General features: G+C 36.1%; 2 protein-coding genes across 5 annotated transcripts; one reads left to right on the top strand and one right to left on the bottom strand.

The window, feature by feature from the left end:
* The first annotated feature begins 42 nt into the window (after positions 1-42).
* Positions 43-2,798, top strand: LOC145733054 (beta-catenin-like protein 1). Its single transcript, XM_081985681.1, has 7 exons — positions 43-730; positions 800-1,006; positions 1,062-1,789; positions 1,849-2,009; positions 2,074-2,221; positions 2,279-2,537; positions 2,593-2,798. Exons 1-7 carry the CDS (start codon positions 701-703, stop codon positions 2,731-2,733), a joined length of 1,674 nt encoding a protein of 557 aa, XP_081841807.1. The 5' UTR covers positions 43-700; the 3' UTR covers positions 2,734-2,798.
* Positions 2,785-18,727, bottom strand: LOC145733049 (retinal guanylyl cyclase 1). Of its 4 annotated transcripts, none has more exons than XM_081985669.1 (21): positions 18,592-18,727; positions 14,185-14,454; positions 13,586-13,731; positions 12,925-13,027; positions 12,492-12,644; positions 11,994-12,438; positions 10,658-10,829; positions 8,891-9,079; positions 8,687-8,807; positions 8,144-8,280; positions 7,934-8,093; positions 6,864-7,326; positions 6,690-6,813; positions 6,497-6,637; positions 6,256-6,448; positions 4,629-4,806; positions 4,540-4,551; positions 4,243-4,455; positions 4,017-4,167; positions 3,704-3,841; positions 2,785-3,651 (listed from the first exon to the last, which is right to left on the bottom strand). In XM_081985669.1, exons 2-21 carry the CDS (start codon positions 14,357-14,359, stop codon positions 3,493-3,495), a joined length of 3,573 nt encoding a protein of 1,190 aa, XP_081841795.1. In that variant the 5' UTR covers positions 14,360-14,454; positions 18,592-18,727; the 3' UTR covers positions 2,785-3,492. The 4 variants fall into 4 exon arrangements, with proteins under 4 accessions (XP_081841795.1, XP_081841797.1, XP_081841796.1 ...); XM_081985671.1 differs by having other exon boundaries at positions 14,185-14,389; positions 18,592-18,719; XM_081985670.1 differs by having other exon boundaries at positions 14,185-14,449; positions 18,592-18,716.
* Between the last annotated feature and the right edge of the window lie 1,724 nt (positions 18,728-20,451).

Raw genomic sequence — 20,451 nt, 5'->3', positions numbered from 1 at the left:
GTATTGCAATGTTGCCAAGTTGTTTATTGTTGCCAAATAGAAGACCAGTCAGGACTTCGATTTTCAACTTGAAACGTATCGCACGTCTGTTTCGTGGGCGCCATTTTTGTCGCTAAGAAACCACGTTTCTTGAAACGGTGTTCAGAGAAATTTGGAGTTGACGACCGAATTCCGCAGCCGGTCGAGTGGAAATGTGGGGCCTCTAAGTGGAAACGTGGATTCCTAAAGGTCTACGGGGAATTGTCTTGTGCGGTGCACTTCCAGGAGGCGGAAAGGGTGAAAACCTAGGTCAAGACCACGTGGATGTGACAGTGACGGTTATAGTTTCCACGAGGAATGACTATATTTTTCACTCGGATCGTGCCTTTAAGGCGATTTTTAGTCCTATTTATGCAAGCGGGAGAGATGAGAGTTTCTCAGACGCACGCAAGTGCCTCTTCCGCGGATCTTTCGTAATCGTGAATCGCGTAATCGCGTTATTTAATCTGGCTGAACGTCTCACTGACGAGTGGCCATCGTAACCACAACACACACAAGACCAGTCAGAAAATTCTAAAAATATTAGAACATAACCTCAAAGTAGTTATAAAACTGAAAAAAGAAGTTAAAAAATAAACAAAAATACTGTATATTTAACAGTGTGACAAAAATTGTATTACAAAAATTAACAAACTTTGGAAAAAAGCTTTTATCATTGAAAATGGATGTTGGAGAACTTCTGGATTATAAAGTAAGTTGTGTCTCACATTTCTTAAATTGTCAGTGATAGGAAATCAGTATATTTCTTTGTTATTTATAGCCTCCCCAAGCTGTAAAGCGTCCCACAGACTCTGCAGAGAAAGAAGATGAAGTAGAACGAGCCAAGAAAATGCGTAAAATCGCGCGAGCCAAGGCCCAACAAATGGTCAGAGCCCCATCACCGACACCATCCCTGCAGGGTTTGGATTTAATAAGTGAGGAAGAGCGGGCTGAAATAGTGAAGTACGTCGAAACTGAACAGGCTGAGGTAGGTCACAACCGCTTTTTCTGTTTTTATTAAGCAAAAATGATTAATATATTAGGGTGAAGTGGTAGACCAGGCCACAATAAAAAAAATTGTGTTAAACTTTGAGAAACGCTCGCTAAGAAACCGCGAAATGAGAATCAAGTTTCCTGACTCACCTGACAAGTTCATGGAAAGTGAGCTGGAATTGCATGAAACTTTACAGGAAATGAGGGTGTTGTCCACAGCACCTGATTATTACCCACTGCTAGTAAAACTTCAAGTTATTCCAAGTCTATTAGAACTACTTGCGCATGACAACAGTGACATTGCTGTAGTAACTATTGAGCTATTGCAAGAGTTAACTGATGTAGACATTTTGAATGAGTCTGAGGAAGGTGCTGAGGCTTTGCTTGATTCACTTATGGAGCACCAGGTCATAGCTTTATTAGTACAAAACTTGGACCGTTTAGATGAGTCTGTTAAAGAGGAAGCTGATGGTGTCCACAATACACTGTCTATAATTGAAAATTTAACAGAATTAAGAAGTGAAATTACTACAGAGTGTGGTAAACAAGGTTTACTGGCTTGGTTACTGAAAAGACTGAAAGTAAAAGCGCCATTTGACCAGAACAAACTGTATGTCAGTGAAGTGATGTCAATAGTATTGCAAGACAATGAAAAAAACCGGTTATTGCTGGGTGAACTTGATGGTATTGATACTTTGTTGCAACAACTAGCTTTCTATAAAAGACATGACCCTTCCAGTCCTGAAGAACATGAGCTGATGGAAAATTTGTTTAACTGGTATTACAACAAATTTAAAATAACTATAAGACTAAGTAGTTTAACTGAAATTGTTGCAGTTTGTGCAGTGCCTTAATGGTTGTACCAAACAGGGATAAATTTCTTAAAGGTGAAGGATTGCAACTGATGAATTTGATGCTTAGAGAGAAAAAAACTTCAAGAAATGGCTCATTAAAAGTATTGGATTATGCCATGTCTGGAATACATGGAAAAGATAACTGTATGTATTTCTGTTTTGTGTCATTTAGATTTTTGGTAGTCTGCAAAGTGATTTATTGATTTAGGTAATAAGTTTGTTGATATTCTGGGCTTGAGAACTATATTTCCATTGTTCATGAAAACGCCAAAGAAAAACCGACGGAAAGTCCTCTCAACTGAAGAGCATGAAGAACATGTGTGCTCGATTATAGCTTCAATGTTAAGAAATTGCAGGTAAATATCTTAATTTCCTTTAAAGGCAGCAATAAAATTGTTATGAAAACCTTAAAGGGGGTCACAGAGGCAAAGATTAGTCAGCAAATTTACGGAAAACGATCACGAAAAAGTGGATCGATTGTTAGAGTTGCATTTTAAATATTTGGAAAAGGTTGAGGCCATTGATGAAGGTTTGGATGAACGTGAAGAGAATGAAGACGAAAATTATTTGAAGAGGCTGGAAGGTGGTTTGTTTACCTTGCAACTCGTTGACTATATTATAGTGGAAGTCTGCGCTGCTGGTCCGGTCAGTGTGAAACAACGTGTAATGCAGGTAAAGTCAAATTTCGTTTTTTTTGCGAAAGGTTTGCAAATAGTGATTTTTTCAGATGCTCAACTTGAGAGGAGCTTCACTAAAAACTATCAGACACATTATGAGGGAATATGCTGGCAATCTTGGAGAGGAAGGCGACAAGGATTGGAGGGACCAAGAACAACAACACATTCTTCACTTAGTTGATAAGTTTTAATTTTTTGTTCCACTTTAGATTGATTACGTGTATGGGTGTTATTAAAATTCATTCCACATTCAAAAGGGTTTTATTTACAATAAATAATTATTAGTAATAACAACAATCCTACATGTACCAACATCAGGTTATTTTAAATAGTCCTAGTGCTAAGACTCACGTATTTAAATGGGATTGTCTAATTAGTCAAAACAGTTGAACTACACAACCCTTTATTAAAATAATTCTGGAAACATTTATAGTGCGTAAAGGTACGAGTCTACTGGATACTCTTGTATTGAATGATTTTTGTGAAAACGTGATTTGTTTCTCAGGTTTTGTTGCGCTACAAATTCCAAAGTAGAAAAGTGGCTGAAATTTGAAGAGAAAATGCTTGGGCAGTTGAGCTATTTCAGTGGGCCGTGTAGTGAACACAGCAAAGCAACAATCAAATTGTTGCCATACAAAAGTATCCAGTGGAATCCTTGTACCTTAAAGTGATACAAAACCATCTAGTAGTATAGTTAAAATCAACAGTTTGACTGCAGTGTTATGCCTTAGATCATCTGATAACTCAATATACCTACATAACAATAATTAGTACAACACGATCTAAACACAAACAGACTAATTACTTAAGTGAAAATAAAACAACTAACGAGACGAAAATCTCTATTAAAAAATCCGTAGAAAGTCTAGTCTTGTCAGAAGGACACATAAGTGGTAAAATTGCTTTTAGTTCAACGTGGAGTGCTCTCTGATATGACCGGAGTTGTTTAATTAATCTGAATCTAACGAATCAACGGAGGCCGTTAGGAAGCTCTGTAGCTGGGAAGATATCGAAGCAGTCGTGGTTGGAATCTTCAAAAGGACTTCCTCGATCTTCTCCAAGTCAACCGCCCCCGCCGAGTTTTGTTTGCACAATCGTGGACTGGTCACCTAAGAAAGCACTTGCAGGTCATTTTTCCTACTTCAGGTTAATAAACCATACCTCAACATCATCGGTTTGTGTATTTAGTTCTTCTGTTCTATCCAGACTGAATTGTCTACGAAGAAGTTTCCCCGCTCTCAGTTTCGGACTCAGACATTTGTAGTGACTGTATGGCGTACTTATATCTTCGTCTTCTTCCTGCAAAAGCAACCTACAATCTAAGTTATTTTATTGTCGTAGAAGCATATAATTAAGTAGTTTGTCCTATTTGGTTTTTTATTGACTGCAAGGTTTATTCCATGCATAAGACAAAAGTGATATTTATGTCTTTACGTACTTTAAAAACGTGTGACAAAAAATATATGTTTGGTACCTTTATCTTAGATCTAGCTCTTGAACCTCTCCTGTACGGACATAAAGAACTAGTAGAAGCCTGAAGTAATGCGGCTGCTACTTCAGAAGCTGACACTGGCCTCGCATAGACTAATGGGGCGTCACTTGAGGAGCTTCTTACTATAGTTGCCCTGAGGATAATACAATTTTCCGTCAACCGTCAACCAAATCATGTTTGTTATAACACTTGTGACAAAGATACTCACTGCTCATCATTTTGTTGACTAGCCAAAGATGAAAACTTAGATTGTTCCATTGATTTGATAAAGGTTGGATTAGGGCTTGGAGTTTTACTAGGGCCCTCGCTGACACTCATGTGTCTCGGGTAGTAATCCATAGAACCCAAATCGACTAACGCATATTCCTCTTGTACAGTGGATATGGTCGGTATAGTGTTGATTATTAGACTTTCATCTAATCTGCAATAGTTCAAAATTAGTGTAGCTTTTCATCTAAATCAAGAAAAATATTCAAGATTCAACTGTAACGTTCTCGTAACTTACCCATGGCTTTCCCTTAAAATGACAAAGCAACAAAAAAAAAACCATTCAAATTATTAAATTAATGTTAGGTCACCAAAACACCAACTCACTCAATAGATGGAGGTATTGGAAGTTCTTTATTAAACCCTTCCCGCCCTAATAACCAGTAGGTTTCCATGGTGCCCTTACCCTTAATTTCGGTGCGACCGCGGTACGTGATATGGAACCCACCGGTCCGTTCCAATCGTAATCTGGTTGCTTCAGACAAGTGGATTCGCCAAGCCGCCCCTGGAAAATTTTAAAGTGGAATTACAGAAAATATGCAGATCGTTGCGAAAAGTCGACTTAATGAACAAGTGCGGCAAGTATAGTTATTAATTATATAAAGAGATTAACAAGTCTTTCTTTCCACGAATTTAATTCACCGTTTTATCCACTACCAGGGCTTAATTAGGAGTGGAAAAGCAGACAAAATTCCTGAATATCATGAGTGAGAATCTCTTTATTCCTGCTGAAATCCAACAAGAAGCAACTTTATGTCTGCTACCAGTGAAAAGTAAAAGCGTATACGTGAAGGAATTGGTGTAAATCAACAACTGAAGAAGAAAAAGTGGTATAGCAGAAGCAGGAATTACAGAAGAGATTCTATTATCCTATTTCTTTAATGTGAAGAAACGGTTTGTTGCTTCTTCAATGTGGACAAAATATTCGATGTTAAAAGTGCATAGAAGTATTGATATTTCAAAGTATGGTAAACTTACTTTATAGGTATTTAAAATCCTCATCAAGAAATTACAAACCAAAAGAGAGCAAAGATACTGGGGAGAGAGCAAATTGAAGAACAAAGATGTAAGCAAAAAAGATGTTAATATTTCAATTTACATATGAAATGTTTTATTTTGAACCTTTTACAGGTTGTTGCAACGATCATGGGAGTCGCAGGTGCTTATCAATGCAACGAGTTAACCTTTTTGGATAGCAGCCAAGTCCATGTGCCCAATCCGAATACGAAAACAAACATTTCAAGAAACTTCACGATTATTGAAGAAGCTTTTTCAGTCAATGCTGTAGAAATATGTTTCGTTCAAAAATCGTTTCTTGGACTCCCGTATCCAGAAAGTTTAACCGGACATGGAATAAGGCGCTCTTCAAGCAACATTAAGGAAGTCGAGTATGGGAGCGGAAAGTTATACTGAAGATTTATTGTGCAGCAAAATGCTGAAACAATACAAGTATCACCTAAAGTTGTTGGTCTCTCCAGTTCTTCAGAAACTCTAAATCAAGGGGCTGCTACAAAACTGCTGACCAAAATAAGCTTGATTTGAGTGAAAAAAATGTTACTGACTTTGCAGGTGAGCGTAGTGTTATGAGTTTAATACACGACAGTGTATTAGAAGGTTTTAGTCCACGCCAAACAGACGTATTAAACCTTCATAATATACCGGTTGTGGATAAAAATTGTTATGCATGTGAGATTACAGTGTCGACCAGTAATAACAGTTTCCAGTTTTTCAATCCATTTTAGACTAGCTTGTTTGTGAACTCTAAACAAATATTACTGCATATAAGCAAATTAAAAATCGAAAACAACATTATAAGTGCCTCTCACAAAGAATTTCGACCATGGATTCTTCAATTGAATACCTACTTCCAGAGAGACTATAACTACCTACACAAAACAATATTTCTAGAAAGTTTCACTGCATCGTTCAAAAAATTCAAAAAGTGATAAACTACCTGTCGATTCCATTCTAGAAGCAGTATTTACAGTGTCGCCAAACAAACAGTAACGGGGCATGGTGAGACCCACTACGCCAGCGCAGCACGGTCCAGTATGGAGCCCTATTCGCAGTCGTAGTGGAGTACCTGGCAAGTGGCGTATTTGAAATTTACCACTTTCGTGCAGTAAATCGAGTGCCATGGTTGCAATCTGAAAGGAACAGGTTACAGGGTGTTCAAATGATAGTTAAGTGGAAACCTGTTCAGCGTGGTCTGGTATGCGAACAGGTAGACCTCCAACCACCATATAAGCATCCCCAATTGTCTCCACTTTATACACATTGTACGCATTGATAGTGGCGTCGAAGCACGTATACAAGTCATTGAGCAAATCAACCACCTATCACGACAATTTTGTGTAGTTTTTAGTTGATAAATGCCATAATAAGTACCTGAAAAGGTGTAGAATGGGCAGATATCGTAGTAAAGCCCACGATATCCGAAAAATAAATTGTTACTTCTTCGTATTCTTCGGGATCTACCGGCATACCAAGTTTCAACTTCTCAGCCACGTAACTAAAATCAATCAACCTGTATACCAGTTTTAAAAACTTGCTGTAACTCACCTGGGCAACATACGATTCAGCAACTGTTCAGTCTTCTTTTTCTCCATGTCCAACTGTTCCGTCCGTTCCCGAATCAGCTCCTCCAAATTATTGGAATACTTCTCCAACATTTGAAACATCGTGTCCACTATGTTCACTTTCCGGCCGTGATTCAGTTTTTTGAATTGATCGTGAATAACGTTAAAGTCCGGCCGGAGTTCCGGCTGTTCCGCCCAACATTGGCGCATAATGTTGATACCTTCGGGGGGCGCAGCCCCTTTGCTCACCGAAGGACGAATTAGTGGGGGCGGTTTTTTAACTTTTTCGATTATTTGTTCCGGACTCAAGGATAACGTACAAAATGGCTCGCCTCGTATCACGGTTTCTTGCATAATGATGCCAAAAGCATACACGTCGCCAGGTTGGGTTCCTTTTATTTGAAGATTGGGATTACGTAACAGTTCGGGTGCTGTCCACAATAGATCTAAAAAAATTGTTTACATTTCATATTTGAATAGAACGCAAAGTCTAACATACATATTTTATAGTAACAATTAAAATCAGACTTTCATAGGTTTCCGATTATGATCACCCTGTATGATGTTTCAGAATGTGTTACGGTATTGATTATAGCGAAGACTAGTTAAGTTATATAGCAAAATTTTGCTTTTAAAGTTGCAAACTTTGATAGCAGTTTAAATGTTTTATTTACGAAAAAATCTCCGCTAGCTGTGAAACTGAAGCTTCTTTGCGACTTTAAGAGGTTAATTATTTGCTAATTATGCAGCTGCACGCGTAGTAAAAGGAAGTTCCTTTTTAAACTAAAGACGAAACACTTTTAAAGGAACTTAATAAGCAGTAATTAAGCTGCAGTCAAAGAAGGCATTTGATGGGAGAAACGAGTAAAATTCAATTTCTTCGGCCAAAAAGCCATATTTTCCATTTCCAGGAAAGCGTTTAACGGCCGTTCTTAACCGAATTACCCTTAATAGAGCATCTTCTCAGCGCAACACGACAAAGATAAATGTTTTGACGGGGAATTAATTATTCGTGGATTTTTATCATTGTTAGGACTAAATTCAATTACTGACCTCTAGCGGTTTTAGGAGGTAACTGGATCCCTTGAGCTTCATAAAAAGCCGGTAGTCCATAGTCAGCTACTTTCAGCACCCAACGAGCGTCTATGACGCAATTGCGTGACGACAGATTACCGTGAACGCGAATTTGTGTTGAATGCAGATATTTCATACCCTAGAAAAATTACTGGATAAGAACAGATAAGAGGAAGAGAAAAAACTTACCCTAACGAGGTCAGTAAGTAAGCTGAGTCGAAACGACCAGTCCAGCTTGATATCGTCCCGCTCAAGCACGTCCTGCAGTGAGCCTCTGGAGCAATATTCCGATACTAGAGCTGCTCTTGGAGGTTCTGCTAATATTCCTAAAAGAGAGAAAGGCAAAGTTTAGTCAGTGAGTGGTAAACATGATTAGAAAACAAATGATCAAATTGATGAGTATCCTGCTAATCAAGGTTCGAAAATCTTACCAGAAAGAGCCTTTTAAGAGAGATCTCTAGATCATTATATTTGGAAGACGTCCAGAGATATTTTGATGACGTAAGAGCCAACTACGTTGTTTCGTACTGTAGACGAGGTCAACCATGGCATAATAATGATTAAAGTGTTAACTTTATCGTCATATTCCTGTATCAAAAGTTTAATGGTTCGCACACGTGTTTTCTATCGAAACTCGTTGCAGACCTTGTAGTTGTTTGTTGTTTAGGGCAAAACGGGATGAAGATAAGTGAGTGTTTCAAAATAAAATAAATCTCCCAACAGAAAACTTACCGATCAAAGGATTTAAGTTTTCGTGTCTCAATCCGTGAAGAAGCACCAATATTTCTATGGCTTTTGCTTTCAGCTCCGTATTGTTGTTGGAAGGCACTGGCTTCATTTGAACCAAATCACCCTGCAAATATAATAACAGATGATGTCTTATAATATAGTAATAAGTTTCACATTAAAATAGTTAAAGACAAACCTACTACTTACTTTATATCGTACTCGAGGATCAACGATCACCTGTTTGGCCAAATTTGGAGTAGATCCAGTATGTAAAGGAGTCCTGGCTGAGGCTCCCCCCGAATTCTGTAACAGGTCGGGCTTGTCCACTTCCGGGCCCCCGAATTCCTGCAGTTGCTGTAACCAGCAGCACAGCATTGCTTCAATACCCTCGTCAACCTGACGTGATTGAATTACATCGTTATTTTCTAGATCAATGATCGACCACAGGAAGGATCCACTAACTTTATCTGTACAGATTTTGAGGAAGAACACTGCCCTCAGATTAAAATACATTTGCCACTCTTAAATCGACACTAAAAGTTTAATTTACTGTTGTCGAGAGCGTCGAGGGGTTTTATGGATCGTAAAACTGTCAGTTTCCAGAAAAAGAACGTTTTTCATCATCACACCCTCATGAATGAATTATTGAAGTTTAATTATTATACGGCCAAGACAATATGGGATGTCAGGAAGTTGAATTACACATTTCTAGCCAAATTTCACTTGCTAACATTTTGTAATTATTACGCTACAAAATGTGTCACATTACTTTATTTAAAGTATTTTTTACTTATTTATGAATTATTTATTGATTTGATTTTCACCAAAAATGCTATGTTTCATCCTAATTTTAAAGCACGTAGACGGGAAAAGGGAAGTATATATTCAATTTACTGAAGTCCAACCCATTCGTAGAGAAATTTATATTCAAGACGTGTCGCTTGCGAGGGTTTAAGCAAATCCCTCGGAGCTGTTCGTGCGGTAATTGACAAGTAAAATCATCTGGCTGTCAGTTTATTATACGTCACGTGGTTTTTTAAGAAAAATCACATTTTTTCCCAAAAAAAGACACAATTTATGACAACAGTGTGTGTGTCGAGAGTCCTTTAAGTCTATGCAACTATTAATAAATGACAGAATAAACCAGTAATCTAAAGTTAAGACTATCGATAGAGAGTCATCTCATTATTTTTAATGACTTCTCTAGTTAACGATTATCACAATACTAATGGAAATATTCCATTTCCAGGCCATCGAACAAGTAGCATACTCCAAAACCAAGCCGAACACAAATAGCCGTTCTGGCATGATTTGCAGCGAGTTTATCCGGAAACATCAACATTGAGGAAACTGTTTCCAGCTTTTTGCTAGCATTACAGAAACTTAGTAGTTTTTGTCCTTTACAGTTGCGGATCGCGAGCGTTGTTTGCTCTCGCTTTAAGAGTGACTATAAACTCTAAAACGACATTTTTTTAACAACAAACATAAGTTTGTTGGCATTTGAGAGTTTGATAACCGGTTTTTCATTGATTTGTGATTGAAAAGTTACTACTATAATAAACCTGCACCAGTTGTCCTGACAACTTCACTTAACTGTGCGTTTCAGTTCAAAATATCCATTAACTCTCGGTTTAGCAAATTTGCTACCCAAATATACAATGTAGCCGTCGAACGAAAGAAATCAATCAATCATTGCAAACCCTTAAATAAACAAACCCGATGTTTTCCCGTGAAATGCAAACACATTTTAAGCGAATTGCGTTCTTTTAACGCGCTTTTATTTGCCCTCACACGACCCATTTAATCTATCATGTTATATGACCTTAAATATAACTTTTTAAATGTATTACAGCCAGTTTAATTTAAAAAAAATGTGCGTAGTGTGTAATCTACTTAAACTGATTGGAAAGCGGATCACACTAGTATCACACCGATGAAGGCTAGGAATTTTCTAATTTAATTTTTGTGACTTACCCTAAGATTGTCGGCTAGTTGGGGAAACTTGAAATCGGATGCTGCCAGCAACACCCTGTATGGAGCTTTAGAAGTTCGTTTTTGCAGGAGACGATACCTAATAACAATGGCCGCCCCCAAAATACACATAACTAGGAGAACGCCGCTTGAAATCGCCCAGTAGATCCAAGATCTGTAATTAAGAAAGTTATTTAAAATTGCTTTTACTTAGTATTATTGTTAAATAAGTCAGGCACATAGTTCATCCGATTAATTTTAAACGTGTTCAGACAAAAAAGTGGTAAGAAACGAATTCAAAATTAAGCTAAAACCAGATTTCAGAACAGCATGCGTTCATGCAAACTTTCTTATGGCAGCCATTTTTTGCTGGAGAGTGTTTATTCCTCTATTCCTCTTAATTTTTCCTTTTAATTCAATTTGAGTATTTATTCAAAAGTAACTTTATAAATGTTGAGGAGAAAAATTGTGATAAACTGTCTAAACAAAGAAAAACTTTCTTTAATGATTCAAAGTTTTTAAAATAAGTGAGTAATAGTGGTTTTAAGTAAAATGGTTTTACCTTTCTTCTAAACAAAATACGTCATCATCAGCAACGTTGCTTCTGTCAAAACAATATCAAAAGCTCCGTGGTTCAGATAGCAACTTTAGGTTAAACTTAATAGCACTTCAGCAGGATGACCCTTGTTATTGAAATACTCGCTTAATTAACTCAGTGGATATCGATTTATGTTCTGCAATAATTCCCACTAGATGCAATTTAGGTCTGATTTAAATTATGTAATTTGCCATTTAGAGAATTTTCTATAAATATAATAATCAGCTCGAGTCTTGCAATTTGTCACATGGTTATTATTTTGCCAAATGACAATGATATCACGTGGGCCAGTTTTGGTTTTTTTTGTGAATGTTATCGTAATCACTTGGAATCTTTTCTAAATTTTGTCATTTTTGAGATGTTTACTACTAAAATATAAAATTTTCAATATTTGGAAAGCTGTAGCAGGCAAAATGCATTAGTTTAATAAAATGTGGATCATATATCGATAAGTTATGTCTTACAGAAATAAACTCGAATTTGTACTGTAGTAGTTCACATGTGTAGGATTTTTAAAAAGCAGCTTTTAGTTTTCTGCTTTTTTTGACCATTCAAACTAACCTAACCTAATCAAACTTAAGTAAACTGAAAACAGTTATTTATGTTCGTTTCCCTAACATTCGTTGAATTTAAAGACAGTTTAGACTGTATTATTTTGCATCTGATCTGTCACATTCAAACCTCAACTTAGCTTAAGTTGTACTTAAAATCATATCTTGGAGGATATCTTTAATTACTTACCCAACACTTAAAGCTGAACAGAGTGCGTCACATTCGTCGAGTTGCTGATGCGTATTCCACCATCTTTCAAAATTGATCGGAATCATTTCGGTTTGATTAAAGTCCATGACGATCACAAGTGAACGTAACGAACCGTTCATAAACTGTTCCGCTAAGGCGAAGCACTTTGTCGAAACGACACCGGACACACTTTCCCGTACATTTTTAACGATTTGCCGTTCCGTCGTTACCGCTCTTGTCGACGTCTCGTTATCGACAAACAAAAGCACGTCCTGCGTTAAGTTGGTCGTTTTATTGTCACCGTTTCCCAGACGAAATCTCCAGGAAGGCAGAGCAAACACGTCCATGAGAATGAACAGGGTGTTTCGACCGGACAGGTTCAAGTTACGAGCAGCATTGAACACCACCATGCCAAGCTCCGAGGAAGGCATGCAGAATATCAAAGCTGAAACATCCAGTTTAATAAACTATTAACCAAGGCTTTTAAAGGAAAAATACCTCTACAAGGAGCCTGTTTTAAAATATTTAGCTTCATTTCGATATACTCCAAAGAGGCGTTCGCTTCGAAAAGGAATGAGTGTTTGGGGACGATTCCCAGGTCCCTAAGCTCCAGATCCAAGTTTTGTGAAAGGGTCGGCCACCAACCGGACTCTGTGCATATATAAATTTAATACCGCACTAGTAAGGTAATATCGGTTATTATGAAACCAGAACAGAAAAAAAGATTTTTGAAAAATAACCATTCATCTTTCGTCTCCCAAAAAAAAAGGAGAATTGAACAGAAATATTTTCGTTAAGCCTCCGTCGTTTTGTCAGTGGGACTCGTTTACGAGGCAATTTCGGCCTAAATTTATGATCTTGTTTGTTTCCAAGCCGCCAGAAATTCAATAATTTCGAAAAACTGCGTTCAGAAAGCAGTTTTTTCTCTTACCAATTGTAAGAATGGCGACGGATCTCCATTTCATATCATCCACTAGTCTAGCAAAAGCCCTTGCTGTGTCAATTGTAGAGGGTCCAGTACCGTCTGGTGAAATCTAGACCAAAAATAAAATGTCACTGCTCTATTAGGTTGAAAAGTAATTAATTTGGTCGAGACCGCTTCGAATTGAAACTGTTAATCACACAGATGTCCGCAACAAGTAGCTTATTTTAGCTGGATAAGACATTGGCAATTTGTTTTAATCTTCTGGAGTAACTTAATTACTCAACGTCAGCAACCTACAAGCTTTTTTAAATGCTAATTAAAAATAAATAAACACTATAAAAGTATATTTTTATGATATACATTTCTAGTATGTAAAAATGGAAATAGAAGGTGCTATTCTTGGGAACAATTGAAGTTAATGATTAAACTAAAATTTAAACAAAACTTCCGTTATTTATTCAGTGTCCTACATTACAGCTTCCTGTCCCTTGTCATGTTTCGACTTGATGAAAAGAAATAGTCCGGTCATAAACAAAAGCGCCCTTTAATTCAGTTTGCCTTAAGGGCCTACTTAAGGATGGCATGATCAATAAACAATCCAGGTTGTTGTAGACGTTTAAATTTAACATGAATACAATTCAAAGAGATGATAGATCTAATTTCTTACCGTTGGACAATTCCATGTTCGTAGAGTGGCGTTAAAAAACTGGGCAAAATGTTTGAGAGGTCCGCAAATTTCCGGATGAAACGAGCCCAATATTAGCTCGGATCCAGGTTTCAAGGCGTGTAGCAGCCTTTTCGAGTCGCAAGTGTCTGAAAAATTGTATCGATTACCTTTTAGGGGATTCCAAATAAAAGACAAGAAAAACCATAACCCAAATATTAACTGAAAAGTAAACGGAATTCCGGTAAAATTGGTTTTGCTCGCTTTACGTACTTTTGAATTGAAATACTTGATAATGGAACAAAAACCCTCCAGGAAAGTTTACGAACTTTTCAGAGAAAAAAGTTTAAGAGACATTTTGGGCAATTTTCTTTAAATTTACTTATGATTATTGTAGCTACTTCAGTGAAAAAATATTCCAAAAAAAAAAAATAACAAGCGAGGTTTTGAGACTTTTAAGCATAATGTCTTCGAATCGCAGAAAATGCAATTTGCCTGTCTTGTTTTCGGTCGAGAAATTTGAGGTATAAATCTAGAACTGGAGGCGCATTTGGTGAGTTTTAATTGAACATTTATACGAAAAACGTCCACACTAAACTTACCATTTCGTTCAAGTACATCCACGCTAATGTTAGCGACGTTCAATTCTTCAGTGACGTAAGTCATGTTAAGGGGCTCGTAACAGTGTTCGGTCACAATAAGAAGGGGTCGAAAAGGCTGGAGGGACGCCAAAGGGACAACGCAGGCCAGCAACCCCAACAAGTACAGGCCTGCCATATTGGCCCCGTCAGCCCGCCATTTTGATGTCTACGACCAATCAAGTTTTTAGCATGTCGTGGTGATGTCGCGTTGCTGTTTTGACGTCATCTATTCTAAAATATATCATCTGTGAATTTAACTAGAAAACCGAAACTGGTATAGTTTAATATACAGAGTGGTCCAGTTTTAAGTGTCAATAATTCACCATTTGATAGCTAATAAAAAAATAAGTTGACTTGCATTATGTAATTTTTCTGAAAAACGTTCCCTAAGGAATATACAGTCCTCCAAATTTCCATTTAAAAAATCATTTTATAGTTTAAAACTGAACATTCAAGACTTGGGAAAATCCAAATTTGTAGTCAATAGTCTAAAAACTTGCTTTTTACTATTAGGAATGGTCTTATGATTCACTTTCTCAGACTGCCATCCTGGTTGTGTCTGAAACTGGCATTCAAGAACTTAAAAAAGTCCGGAAATCAAGACAAAGATTGTATTGTGCATGAAACTCATTTTTTACTACTAAAAATAATATAAAAGTTGACTTTTAATGCTAGAACTGACTTTACTAGGACTAAAGAGAGTCCAAAAGTATATTTTCAAGACTTTAATTGGTGTACAACTCAATTTTCTGGACTGGACAACAATTCTAGAACTAAATTAAATTTTCGGATTATTTTATTTCTAAAAATTAGTTCTCAAGACTATTATTGTAGCATTTGGTACCAACATTTTTTACTTTTATTACTGAAGAAACTTGACTTTTGGAAAGAGTCTTAAACTCAATTTTTCAGTCTTAAAAAGCATTAAAAACTCTGAATTTCTTAGAGATGCTACAATTTATTGCACCTATGATTGTAGAAGTCAATTTAATAGTGAAGAAGCTTGAAATAACATTTTCAAGACTATGGCCAGTGGACACACTGGCTTTTAGGCCTGATAAGTCAAAAACTTTGTAAAGATAGTCTTGAAACTCGATTTGAGGCACTGAAAACAGCCTTAAAACACTAAAAACAGTCTAGTTTATTAAGAAATACCCGAATTTTTAACACTGAGGTGTCTAGAAGTCGATTTAATAGTGACAAAGCTTAAAATGCTATTTTAAGTCTATGAAGAATGTAAAAATTGTTTTTTAAGTTTGCTATGTCAATAACTTGGTGAAGATAGTCTTGAAACTAGATTTTCCAAGCTGAAAGCAGTTTTGAAGCACTAAAAATAGTCCAGAATTCGAAGAAAATGAATGTGTCAATGTCCTGCATCTAAGACTATTTTCAAGACTAAAATATTGAAATTTGTCTTCAAATTATGAAAACTTACTTCAAATGCAAATTTTAAGCTTCTGATGTCACTTTTCATTAGTTCAGTCACATTTTGGGGTTCAAGTAAATTTTTAAGGTTTAAATGTATGAATTTATTGTAACAAATTCTTGAAAAAGTAGTTTTTATGTCTACAAGTCAATTTTCAGTATTAAAGTCTCTCGATTTGCATGAAAACTGGTTACAAACACAATTTTTAAGCTTCTGAAATTTTTATCTTTTCTAAGTCAATTTTCAAAACTAAAGTCTTTCAGTTTGTCTGGAAACTATGAAAACTGGCTACAATAATATTTTTTAAACTTCTTAAGTGAATTTTCCGTTTCCAAGACAATTTTTAAGTTGGGTTAGGTTAGTTTTGGGTCTTTGACTGTAATAACGTGTAATAAAGTGCTTGTTCCAAATTTGATCAATATTGCTCCAACGGTCTGACAGTTATGACAAAAGAAACGATTTTTTAAACAGAAATTTGAAGGACTCTATTTTCCTTAAGAATCACTTTTCAAGAAAATGACATAATGAATGTCAACTTATTGTTTAATTGGCTATGGATTGGTGAATTATTGACATTTAAAACTGGACCACCCTGTAGAGTTATAAGCGTAAGCACTTAATTTACCATATTCCATCAAATAATCTTCAACAGTGATTTATTGGCTTTTAAAAGGCGTATATGAAGGAATTAAAGACTGAGATATCAAAAATTTTTAGGTTTATAACTCTTCTGAAAGCCGAGAAAATTTTAATTTTTCAGTTAAATTAAATACAAACGTGATGACCTAAATTGTATTGTGTAATTATTCAAAAATGTTCTTAGAGAAAATAATAATGTTCTCATTTCACCTAATTTAAGGTACTTTTGGTATAAATATGCCCTTTGCTGTGCATTGGAACCCTCGTGGAGCCAAAATTGCACTTTTTGCAAAAATTTCACTGAAACGCCATTAGAAAAAAGATAAAAAATACTACAAAATCAGCAAAAACTGGCCTCTCTAGCTCTTCATGTTACCGAGATATTGAATTTCAAAAAGTAGTCAAAAAAGACCCTTAGTACCTTCCATTCTTTAAATTTTTTGAAAAATTATTTGCTATACGCAACGAACAATCGAAATCTGTATATACAAAACTTAGTATGGTTTCCGCCATGTAATCTTAGTTATAAGCAAACATTACCGAGTCATTAGGGCATAAAATTAATTGCTTATCTGATTTACGAGGCGTGTTTAATTAATGAAGACGCAGTTCAATTTTAGTCCTAAATTGTCGCTTTTAAGTATTTACTGATATAAGATAAACTCAAATAGAGTGCAATAAAAATGCAGCAGAAACTACTTTCCGATAACGTCGTTTCTCCTCGACAGACTGATTTTCCATTTGGAGAAATCGCTCTGGATTTCCGGAAATAGGAAAGCTCGATATGTGTTTTCAATACGGCCGAGATGAAGATGGGATTTACTTTTGAGAGGCTGCCCGTGGATTCTTATTGAAAAGACAGTGAATGGGCACGGTAATGAACGGCTTTCCACGGGGATCCAGCTGTATATCCTTCTTTTACAGCCCTGACGTGGCCTCATAAGATATTTATGACGTTTCTGTTACTGTAAATTCTTTCCAGTTTTTACAGTTCTTGAACCTATTTTACTCATTTAAGGCGCTTACAGGCTGTAGCAATCAAATAAGTGACACGTTATTGTAACGAAATTGACCGGGGAATGTCGATGGGAAATTCCCTGGTAATTGAACTCCCTTCAGGCTTCGAAGCACGTCACTTTTGTTGTAGTTGGGCCACCGACAAGCGCCCTAATTGTACTGTAAAGGTAATTTAATAAAGCTTTGCACAGGTGTGGCTTGTCAATTTCCTTGTAAACGGGAGGTAATTTCAAATTTTGATAGTTTCCAAATTTTCCTAGTTTTTGTTAGAGCATTTACGATTCTCATCTAGTTAAAAGATGCTGATAATAATAATAAAAATTGAATTATCAATTCAGCTCTATCTAAATTATTAAAATACCAAAGAATATGATTTCTATTAAAAAAACTGTAACATTCGACTATTTGTATGAAGAACTTTTCTCATTACAAGATGAAGGTCGTTCCAAAGACCTCCTAATCAGCAAATATTCAAAACCTTTCGTTGAGATTGGAGCAGATAAATTTAATCACATTATTGGCATAACCTTAAGCTAGAAACTTGTAGAGGAAATAACGGTCAATAAAATTGTCACGTGTTCAGCCACAAACCAAAGTGTCAGTCAATATTGTGCACGTAGCAACATGTAGGTGTGTTAATACGTGATCTCGATAAAGTTTCCGATATCACGTCAAAAGTATGTTTTCTACCAGAAAAATAAGTTGATTTGGTCGAGGAAAAACTTGGAAAAGTCAACATGTAGGCAGTAACATGTCAATTATTTAAAACTCTTCCATGTGTCCATGATTCGTGACTTTTGCGAAAAAAGTGAACCTGTTTTCTACTTGACAATTATTTAATGACAGTAGGTCAGACACCAATTCCAGGCTTATTCGTCATTAGTGGCCACAAGGTCAATGTGGGTGGTAAGAAGGCTGTGTCAGCCCCAGGAACAAAATTATCGTCTTTTTTTTACTCTATACAAACCAATCAAGACTAAGAGTGAACCTCTACTATAAACAGTATTAATTTGATAAGCTCAGGGTTAAAATATTCCTTTATTTCCCCCCTCATAAGCTCTTGTTCTCGAGGTCTAAACCAAAAACTTTGACTATAATCGAATATTCCAATTGATTTTATTTAAATACACGGATTAACGTGTCTTTTGAATTAACAACGCAAACGTGTACAATCCCCTTAAGTTTGTGTAACTCTATATAGGACTAATGGGGCTAACTTTCGGAAACTCTGTCTTCAAAAAGAAGAAACATTAACATCAAAATTAAAAACTTAAATTAGTTCTTACCCTTCAATTTTGTGATTAATATGAAGAAACTAGACCCATTGAGCACTTTACATTCAGATGAAAACTGATGTTTTCCGGATACGCGCGAGTTATTACGGAAAACGACGGTCTACCGACTGGACGTGATGCTGGATCGCAAATATCCACATCCACAGCCTGGAAAACGGAGCGGCGCCCTGGACCAGCTGCCGTTGAATCGATCCCCCAAAAGAAGGCTGATACCGACATTTTTTTGATTTTTCTGCTTTACAATCGTCTTGTCAATAACCCAATAAAAGTGATGATCATTCATTAAAAATTTAACCATCGAATATAATACATAATTTGTATTATTCCATTTGGACATTCAGAAAAAATTCATTTTGTAAACCTTTGTTAAAAGAATAACACTGTTAGTGCAGAATTTAATAATTACTATCTTTATCCAAGGATTAATTCAAGTCAAGATTACTTTTTTCTTTTCTTAGCTAAACGCTCATTTTGCCCTTTCTTGCACGTGTTTCTTAAGCTCCAAACTTTCCCCTTCGGTATGATATTATTGATTCTTTTTATTTACAGACCTCTGCTAGTAAATGGCTTCGGGTCAATCATTAATTCGGATCAGATCCACACAAACCAGCCCAATTCAGTAATTGGATTGGAGTTTATTTTTAAGAAAAATATAATACACGTGTTTTTGAAAATAATCACTTTAAATTTGAAAAAAATTGTATTGAAAAACTATATTGTTTGGAAAAACCACCAGTACCTATGACGTAGTAAGTTGCCACTTTGTGCATTACTACTTAACAATAGCAAGCTTTAAAGTAAGTTAGAAAATGTAAATAACACCAAAACAAATGATTTATTAAGTAGAGAAATTCATTTAAAAAACTACCCTAATTTTAACCAAGATTCAGAACTATCACTACTGTTTCCATACAAATAGCTGTTAATCTGCTGCATATACTGAGCTTGTTGCATTTTCGCCTGCTCCATATTCTCAATATTCTTCACGTGAATGTAAAGTGACTTGCCCAAATACCCAAACTCCTTCACATAGGACAAACCGCCATCATTGGACCGTTTCGTTTTATACAAAATCGGCGAGCAGATATTCACCATGATATTTCTTACATGCTTCGCTTCGTTTATGAGTTGTTTCTGAGCGTCTAGGAAAAACCCGTATTGAGCCATTTCCAGAATTTTCTGAATTTTATTGCTGATTATCATGACGTTCGGTAGTAAGTGGTTTTTGACTTCGTCTTCACCGAGACTGCTCAAACCTTTGATAGCTCCATAAGTAGTGGCAAGACCTTTGCTCATATCTGTAATGCCTTGAACGTACAACTTGATGACTCTCTGACGCATGTTGTTCAGATTATTTGAATATTTCTGGCATATGGAGTTAACAATGTAAGCACTAAAATCCCGCAATGTCCAGTGATTATCACTATAGTACTTGCTGATTTTCCTGGCTAAAGCGCAGGAAAGCACGGCCGGTAATAGTTCATGAAGATAAGGCTTCAGATCGACATGGGTGTTTGATAACAAACTTTTGATCATACGCACTGCATAAATTAGTAGTGTTAGGTCAGTTAAAACTAAATTGCAATGAATTGTATCTCGAATAAAGCTGCATAAGTACGGTAAAACTAGAGTAACGTGATAATCGGTTTCAAGCTGTTTCAAGCAGTCATTTCTTATTTGTCCGTTGTTGTATCCAAATATTGATTCTGTTAACTTACAAAAGTACTTCTGTTCCTCCTTAGAGAGCTGGTGCACTGCTGGATTGAAACTCAGTAAAACTATATCGCATTTAGGATGAAATGTAGTTTTTTCAATAAGTCGATCTAGATTTTTAGACATTATTACTAAATT

The sequence above is a fragment of the Ips typographus genome, linkage group LG8 (assembly GCF_016097725.1).
Source record: "Ips typographus isolate SLU linkage group LG8, UJ_Ityp_2.0, whole genome shotgun sequence".
Classification (NCBI taxonomy): Eukaryota; Metazoa; Arthropoda; class Insecta; order Coleoptera; family Curculionidae; genus Ips; species Ips typographus.
The sequence above is the reverse complement of the archived record's forward strand: the minus strand, read 5'-3'. Positions and strand labels throughout refer to the sequence as shown.